The following is a 9,497-nucleotide window of genomic DNA, read 5'->3' on the forward strand; positions in this document are numbered from 1 at the left end:
CCTTAACAGTTTTTAAAATTTATCAGTGAGGTTTCTTTCATCTACTTACATTAACTGTCACATGATGTCTACGTGCTGTGTCTACATAAACTGAACATAAAAATACCTGAACTTATTATAAGAAGAGTAGTATGCCTAGGATTCTATTTTGCAAGCTTAAGGAAATCCACAAAAAAAGTCCTCCTAGAACATGTACATTTTCTTTCTCCTAAAACCAACATCATGTGACAAAGTGTTTGCGTGAAAGCAAATAATACAACAGTACAAGTCCTGGAGGAAAAAAATCTGACATTTACCAACAATTTTTGGGAGGTGAAACACCAACACTTAAATGATGCAGTCCATAACATGAATCTGCAACGTATCTATGTCGGGCAGAACTTCTCCACATTTGGGGCAAGAATGGATCGGAATATTCCTTTGTTGCTGTTGCCGCCAGTTTCTATCCTCAGCTCCTGGGAATAAGGATTAAATGAAATGTCATTCCAATTAGTTTCATATTGTAAAGAGTTTGTTTTGTTCTGTTTTAATAACAGATGGGTTAATTTTAACATAAGTTAAACTCTGTAATCAATGCCTAGTGGGAAGTGAATACTGAACTTTTCCCTTGAACTGAAGCAATCACTATATACACAGAGAAAATATCCAGAAATGGTACCTGGCTTCTTTATTCTCTTAGGATTTCAACTCCATCCTGTGAAAATACATGGTTTCAGTTCTAGGTATGAGACAATACATATTTTAGTAAAAACTAGAATGTTTGAGAGAACAAAAGAGATGGATGAGAATATAAGCAAAAAGGGAAGGAAAGAATGAGGAAAAAATGAAGAGAGCACGAGAGAGGCATCTTAGAACAGTCTGTAACTTCTTGGATGCATACGAGGAGCTCTGGTGGAATAGTGCATAAGGCATTTGGCTGCTAACCAGAAGGTCAGAGGTTCAAACCCACCAGCTGCTCTGTGAGAGGAAAATGAGATAATCTATTTCTGGAAAGATTTACAGCCTTGGAAACCCTATGGAGGTTGCTGTGAGTCAGAATTGACTCAATGGCATGTAACTTCTCAGAAGCATAGACCATACTTACTATTCAGCAGATACTTTTGAGTATTCTAGGATGTGCAAAGGAGCTCTGGTAGCATAGTGCCTAAGGCACTTGACTGCTAACCAGAAGGGTGGCGGTTCAAACCCACCAGCCACTCCTTGGAAGGAAGATGGGGCAATCTACTTCCATAGTGATACTGCCTCGGAAACCCAAGGAGGGGTTGTTATGAGTCAGGTCTGACTCAACGGCACGTAACAACAACGACAGGATGTGCAAGAAACTGTGATATGTGCAGAGCACAGAGATAAAGATGTGGTAGGGATATCAGGCAAGATACTGACAATGACAGTGTAGTGTGGTAAACACTATGACTGTGTTCTGCATAAGGGGGTTCAGCAGTATAAAGAGAAAGGCACCCAATTCAGACTACTCAGTTAAGAAAGGCTTCCAAGATAAGAATGATTACACTTGAGAGGAATCTTAAGAATGAAAAGGAGTTATCCACAAAGTACGCGAGGGAAAATAATTAAAGAATGTGTGTGTGTATTGGTGCCACTAAGTCGATTCCGACTCATAACAACCCCATCATCAGTGCAGAACTGCCCCATAGAGTTTCCAATGCTGTGATCTTTATGGAAGCAGACTGCTTCATCTTTCTCCTGGTAGAACCTGGTAGGTTGGAACTGCCGAACTTTGGTTAAGCAGTCAAGCGCTTAACCATTGTGCCACCAGGGCTTCATGAATTGAATAATAAGTCCTGTAATTTCCCCCAATTTTGGAGTCATGCTTGAAATAGCTTTGACTTGGTCAATGCTGGAAATTATTCCTGTCTCCTAGGGCATCTCTTGATTTGATCATTCTGGACCAGTGCAAACCATTTTGTTTTTTTAAAATCTCAGAAAAGTCTCAGGTCCCTAGACTTTGATTCAGCCCTCAAATGTCTGTTGTTGGAGGATGATAGCAGAGATAACCTTTAACATGGTTATTGGTTTCTAGGAATATTATATGAATTTAATAACATGTAATGCTATTACAGATAGTATGTATTAGGCAAATATTAGAAGCATTTTTGAATAGAAATACTTATCATAAGGCATGATTTCTGAACTAGGGAACTTTGTAATTGCCTCATTGCTCTAGATTTGGGGTCAACAAACTCTTTCTGTAAAAAGACTCCAGAATAAAAAACCAAACTAGAGAGTAAATATTTAAGACTTGGCAGGCCGCACAATTTCCATCACAACTACTCATCTCTGCCACTGTAGCATGAAAGAAGCTATAGCCCACCAAAACCTACTGCCATTGAGTTAATTCTGACTCATAGTGACCGTATAGGACAGAGTAGAACTGCATCATAGGGTTTCAAAGGCTGTAAAATCTTTACAGAAGGAGACTACCTCATGTTTCTCTTGCAGAGCAGTGGATAGGTTCAAACTGCTGACCTTTTGGGTAGCAGCTAAATGTTTTAATCACTGCACCACCAGAGCTCCCTAAAGAATCCACAGGCAATATATAAATAAATAGGAAGGACTGTATTCCAATAAAAATTTATTTATAAAAACAAGTAGATTGGCCCTGTGGGTTGTAGTCTGTCAATCCCTGCTCTAGATGGCAACCAGACTCTGTCAGGGACTGTTGATTCTTCATTTTAAACTTTATTGCATCTATCTGTGCTTTTCTTTTTTGTGCTGGTTAAGCAAACCTCAGATTTGGGCTGTTGTACCATCTGCTAACAGGTCTCTTTTGTCTCTTGACTCTTCACTCTAAAACAAGCTTAGTCATTTTCCATTATTTAATATATCATTCTCATTTCTGTTTTTCACCTTCTATTCTCTCACCATACTTATTTAAATTCTTGCTTCAAGGTCAAGCCGAATGCCACATTTTATCAAAGCCTTTCTCAACTTCCCTGGTCCTCAATGATCACCTTTCCTCTGATCTTCTAGCTATTATTTCTGTTACTTACATGTTATCTTGTACTAGAAATTCATCTTTTTATGTACACATCCTGTGTCTCCAACTAGGCCACAGATCCTTAAGGACCTAGCCATGCCTTATGCCTTTTTGTTGCTCTGTTGTTGTTGTTGTTGTTGTTTGCCGTCGAGTCGGCCCCGACTCATAGCGACCCCTCCTTGGGTTTCCGAGGCAGTATCACTACGGAAGTAGGATTGCCCAACCTTCCTTCCAAGGAGTGGCTGGTGGGTTTGAACCGCCAGCCTTCTGGTGAGCAGTCAAGTGCCTTAGGCACTATGCTACCAGAGTTCCTAGCCATGCCTTATGCCTTTTTGTTGCTCGAGTGCCTGGCAAAATGTCCTAGAAGAGAGTAGACACTCAACTGCCTGCCGATGGCAATGATGATGAAATATATTGAAAGGGACTATTGTTGAAAGCAGTTTTGTTAAGAAATTAAAAAATCTCAAGGAGTCTATGTTTGGAATATTATTTTTTTATAGTGCAAAAAAACCTTTTTAGGATAATTTAGAATAGACACTTCGGGGAGATTTTTAGATTATGAATATAAATCAAAGACTGTTTGACAAGTTCTTTTTTATATAAATAGGCATTTCCCTCATATAGTTAAGAAGATGAAAAATCTTCCTTTAAGAAATTCAGGTGCAAGACATTGCCCTGTTTGACCGAAGACAATCTTGTAGGACACTTGTAAACATAAGGTAGATGAGTATTCCTAGGATATTTAAAATCTGGTTAGAGAAATGCCTGGCAGTGTTTAAGTGGGTAGATGCAACTGTCACAGGAACACACCTTTCCCTGTTGATGCTAAGAAATACTTATGGATAATATTTGTCAGTCTATGTGCTACCTCTTCCCCTTCTGCAGCATGAATACTATGCTTATTTTTAACCTGAACTACTTACTACCTGTATTTAAGGAGCTTGGGTGACACAGTGGATAAGGCATTTGGCTGCTAACCAGAAGGTCAGTGGTTCAAACTCACCAGCCACTCTGCAGAAGGAAGATGGGGCAATCTACTTCTGTAAAGATTTACAGACTTGGAAACCCAATGGGGCTCACTATAAGTCAGAATCAATTTGATGGCACTGAGTTTGGTTTGTTTTTGGTGGTGTAGTGGTTAAGGCATTTGGCTGCTAATAAAAAGATCAGAGAGTTCCAACCAACCAGCTGCTCTGCAGAAGAAAGATGAGGTGATCTGCTTCCATAAAGATTTACTGCCTTGGTAACACAAGAGGGTGGCTATTAGTTGGGAATCAACACAATGGCATTCAGTTTGGTTTTCAGTTTGACTACCTCTACTTACGTTAACCTACTTTTTCCTGTAAAATAACTTGGGGAGGCAGGGAGCAAAAGGAATAATCAGAAACCTTCTCAAGATTTAATAGCTTACTATAGATTCTAACATTGTTCCCTCGCATGATGACAACATTGTGATTGTAGTTCCATTTCAATAGTCAGTTGGTATGTGGAAGTGACTTAGACTGTTTTTTAAAAAAGTTAAAGAACAGTTTCTTTAGGATGGCACCTGTGGTAGTTAAGGTTATATGTCAACTTGGCTGGGCCTGGTTGAGTGGGTGGGAGCTGGATGTCATTATTTCCCATGGTGGGACTGGTAATCAACTCAATGGTGGAATCTATTGGAGCAACTGAGTAGCTGCTTTGGGGATATGGTCTGCTTCCATTATATAAGTAGCAGCTTTGAGGAAGGTCTGTAGCTTTTGGCATGCTTGGACGCTGCAGGTCCAGGCCCAGGCTGTTAACAGCCCCAGGCTGTTATTCAGCAGCCTGCCATGTTGTCTGCCAATCTTGGGACTCTTAATGGACTTGAATCAGTGGCCTGCCATGTAGTTTGGTAATATCAGGACTGTGCCTTTTTACTTGTTGACCTTGGATTTGTCAGCCTCAATAGCCTGAGTGAAGAAAGCCTTCAGCTTCCATGGGGCGGGAGCAAGAGTCAGAGCTGAAGCCCAAGGTCGAAGGGCTTTCATCCAGCTCCTAGAGACTGGCACTTTGAACTCGAACTTCTAGCCTCTAAAACTGTGAGAATATACTCCATTTGTTAAAGCTACCCATTTGTTGTAATTTCTGTTAGAGCAGTATGAAGTAACCAAAACAGCATCTTAAACTCAGACTATTCTTTTTCAGTGGCATTGTCACTAACCTTTCTGTTAGCTATGTCTATCTTGATTGTTTGAATTTTATTTTTTTATACCTAGAAACAAGGATAAGAGCTTCTTTTAGAAATATGCTATAAGACAGTCACCTATTTTAGACTACAGAATATTTCTACTACTGTAAGAAAACAGGAGCTCTGGTGGCGTAATGCCTGAGGCATTTGACTGCTAACCAGAAGGCTAGCAGTTCAAACCCACAGTCCCAGAAGGAAAATGGGACAATCTATGTCCCTAGTGATACTGCCTTGGAAACCCAAGGAGGGGTCGCTATGAGTTGGATCTAACTCGATGGCAGTGAGTTTGGTTTTTGATTTTTTTGTAAGAAAACAATGTAGTAAATCCAGCATCATTCTTTTAATATGTGCTATGTGATCACAGCACATATTTCTATGTAGTGGTTAAGAATCAGATAACCTTGGGTTTCATTTCCAGTTCTGCCACTAATTAACTTTGTGATCCTGGGCAAATTATTTAACCTTGCCAAGTTTCAATCTCATCCTCTGTATCATGGTGATAATAATATAGAATTGTTATCCTCATAGAAGTTTTCTGAGGATTAATGTGAAAATATGTATACAGTGATTAGCACAGTGCCTGGACATAGTGAACTCTCAAATGGTAACATTATTATGTGCCTGTAGTGGGTGTGCCAGCCCCCACGAGCAGTGGAAGGCAGGTGTTTGTGTGTATGGAGGCAGGCCGTGGTGAGCCAACCCCAGGAACAGTGGAAGGCAGGTGTTTGTGTGCATGGAGGCAGAACATGGTAAGCCAGCCTGAGCAGCAGAGGTTGTGTGTTTAAGCCCCAGCGGCAGGCTGGGTAAGCGAGCAGGGCAAGGGAGACCAGGAAATGAGAAGAGCAGCTTGGAACAACTAAGGGACACAAACTTGTCTATCAGCTCGTTGTACTGTGGTGGCTTGTGGGTTGCTGTGAGACTGGAGGCTATGCCACCAGTGTTTCATATGGCAGCAGTGTTACCCATGGTGGACAGGTTTTAATGGAGCTTCCAGACTAAGACAGACTTGGAAGAAGGAAGAGACCATCCACTTCTTAAAGAATTGGCCAATGAAAACCTTATGAATAGCAGTGAAATGCTGTTTGATATATTACTGGAAAACTTTCACAGGACCGGGCAGTGTTTCGTTCTGTTGCACGTAGGGTCACTATGAGTCCAAGATGACTCGATGGCACATAACAAGTAGTGAGTGAAAGGGTAAGCTCCCAGGGAGTTTATCGTTTAACAGAGTAAAAATGTATTCTCAACACATAAATAATCAGAATTAAAAATAGCAGATAAGTACTAAAACAGAGTAATAAAGTACTTTGGAAATTCAAGAGGTAGAGGTCATGTTCTCTTGGATTCATGGAGTTGGTACACAAAAAGGGTTTTGAAGATGGGGTAAGAGTTCACTGGAAAGAGACTGGAGGAAGAGAAGAAGTGAGGAAGGGCATCTAGGTGAATGGTAGAGAATAAGCAAATATATGTAAGTATAAAAGCTTACGATAAGTCCAAGGCATAGTGAATGATTTACTTTGGCTACTATGTGTAGGGGACTAAAGTGAGTTATCTTAAAAGGCTGGCTATACTGCATCTTAATTGCTAGGGTGAAGAGTCTGGTGTTTATGCAGTAGGTAATGGGTAGACAGTGTGGTACTGTGGAATTAAGACTGATAGGTGCTATATTTTTGGAAGATTGATTTGGAATCCACTGTACAGAATATAGTGGATATTTTTCTTTAAGCATCTTCTTCATAGGATATTGTGACTCCTAGAAGCCTGAAAACCTAAAGTCCATGGCACTCACCTCTTTGGACAAGGTAAGCCTGCTGGTCTGAGTCACTTGTTCTGGCCCCATGACGGCTCTGCATCTCCATCAGAGACTGCCTGCTGAGAATAAAAGCAACACTGCGTGTGATGTGCAGAAACCTTGAAAACATGAACAACATCAAGCAGACATTTTCAATTAAAGTATAAGGGCAGAAAAAAAAGAGTTGAACTATAATACCAAAGTTCATAAGAATCAGAACTAGGGACTAATTTGAGTTTTAAATGCTACTGGTATTAGAACACTGTGTAGTGAAAGCAAATGACAACTAAGATAAAATAATCAGGAAATAACCAAATTGTCAACTGACAGGGAAACAGATTAGGAAAAAAGTGGCGTATTTCTAAAATAGACACTAAATAGCAGTTGGAGCCTGGTAGCATAGTGGCTAAGGCACTTGACTGCTAACCAGAAGGCTGGCAATTCAACCCACCAGCCACTCCTCGGAAGGAAGGTTGGGCAGTCTACTTCCATAGTGATACCACCTCGGAAACCCAAGGAGGGGTCGCTATGAGACAGGTCCAACTCAATGGCAAATAACAACAACAAATAGCAATTAAACACAGTGAATTAAATATGCATCTATTAACAGAGTTCAAAATCACAATGTTTTGTGAAGCAAATTACAGAGCAATCTATATAGTGATTATTTTGTAACTTAAACAGAGGGAAATTGATATATCTTGTTTTGAGATATTATATAGGTATATATGTATACATAAGGAGCTCTGGTGGTGTGGTAAGGCACTTGGCTGTTAACCAGAAGGTTAGGGGTTCAAACCCACCAGCCTCTCCTCAGAAGGAAACTGGTGCAGTCTACTTCTGTAAAGATTTATAGCCTTGGAAACTCAATGGGGGGGGGCACTATGAGTCAGAATAGACTTGATAACAGTCAGATATATATATACATAAAAGTATAAAACAGATGGGAAAGCTCTAGGCAAGGGCTGTGGGGAATGTGATGAGGTATAGGAGACAAAGGAGACTTCAACTTTATCTGCAACTGTCTCTTTTCCTTTAATAAAATATTGGAAGCAATTGTTAGCAAGTACCAATTCTGGATGGGATAGATATTGGTGTATGTCATTTTAAAGTTCTCAAAATGAATTTTTAAAAATCAAAAGTAATTTTTTCGAAACACATTAGAGAATGTAAAGTTATAAATATTTTATCCATGACAATGGCAAGACGCGTCATCAGAACATATAATGTCATGGTTTTACAGCTTACCTAAAAGCAAGAACTCAGTCAGATTCCCATAAGACTCTGGAAAGCTTATACTAAGTCAAACTCACTGTGAGAAACATGATCAAATGGTGTATACTGAGCAATTCTTACAGCTCAAATTATGAAACATCTTTGACAGATCACCTCCTCTACAGCCCAAGGTGATGTGTGGTCTAAGTCTTCCTCTCCTTTACCTTACCTGTCGTCATCTTCAAAAGCATTATTTTCTTTCAGCAAAATTGCCAGCTGCAATGCCAGATGCTCCTTTTCTTCATGAATCTTCTCTCTTGCTGCTCTTTCAGCATGGAAATCAGAACAGTAAACCTCCATCTGTCAGAGGAGAAAAGATATAGAGGTTATTAACTAGATGAATGTAGATTTGCTGCATCCTGTGATATGCCGTATAAATGACAGTCGTATATTCCCACTAGAAGCCAGTGTAATGACCATGACTTTCCAGTTACATCCAAACAGAAGATGCAAGTCATGTGTGTATGTGTGTGTACAAGCTTTAAACAACTAGAACCTAGCAACTACACTGATACAAGTTGTCTAAATGCTGTATGTACAATCAATTCAGTAAAACTTCGTATCCCTCAATAATGTGATAAAATAATATTCAGGATTAACTTAACTATAGTAAATGGTTTATTCACTCTGCCAAGTATGTTTATAAAAGTTGTGTTAAGCTAAGTTTAAAATAATACAATTAAACAGATGGTATTTACTGAATCCCAAACTTGTTAGCTGCTTTATATTGATTACCTCATTTCACCTTATCAAAAGTCCTGGGAAGGGAGAATTGCTATCCTCATTTTCACAAACAAGCTTAATTGTGCTTAACCTCAGGCAAATTAGCTAAGTAGCCAAATCAGGAGTGGAACCCATGCTCTTTCCATACACCATACCACTTCCCATGTGTGGTAGCCAGCATCCAAGATGTGGTCCTTACCTCTTGTTATTCATGCACTTGTGTGGTCCCCTCCCACAATGAATATGGCCAACCTGTGCATTAGGATTTTGCAGAAATGATGGTGTGTAGCTGCAGTGTAGTAAATTACTTAGTATTGCTTTTCTACCCATAAGTCATTGTAAATTCAGTGGTGGAATGAGCAACTGAGGAGCTCCTGATTGTAAATGTTATCCACCTGGGTTATTTCTGTTGGGCGTAGCACAATACAATGTTCTGGGAGGTTCCCACTCTCTCTCACGTGCTTAGAGTTCTGATGCTATGACTGGCTAGTTTGGCCACTCTG

General features: G+C 39.9%; 1 protein-coding gene across 1 annotated transcript in view; it reads right to left on the minus strand.

Moving 5' to 3' along the window:
• Window positions 1–327: 327 nt before the first annotated feature.
• OPTN (optineurin) overlaps window positions 328–9,497 on the minus strand; it is a 91,703-nt gene continuing 82,533 nt past the window's right edge. Inside the window, exons 11-13 of the mRNA XM_042780223.1 lie at window positions 8,441–8,571; window positions 6,994–7,073; window positions 328–455 (exon numbers count right to left, since the gene is read on the minus strand). Coding sequence (XP_042636157.1) covers window positions 328–455; window positions 6,994–7,073; window positions 8,441–8,571 — 339 coding nt within the window. The remainder of the gene's footprint in view (window positions 456–6,993; window positions 7,074–8,440; window positions 8,572–9,497) is intronic.

This window comes from Orycteropus afer, unplaced genomic scaffold (genome assembly GCF_000298275.1).
Source record: "Orycteropus afer afer isolate SDZICR_OR568_19922 unplaced genomic scaffold, OryAfe1.0 scaffold00028, whole genome shotgun sequence".
Lineage (NCBI taxonomy): Eukaryota > Metazoa > Chordata > Mammalia > Tubulidentata > Orycteropodidae > Orycteropus > Orycteropus afer.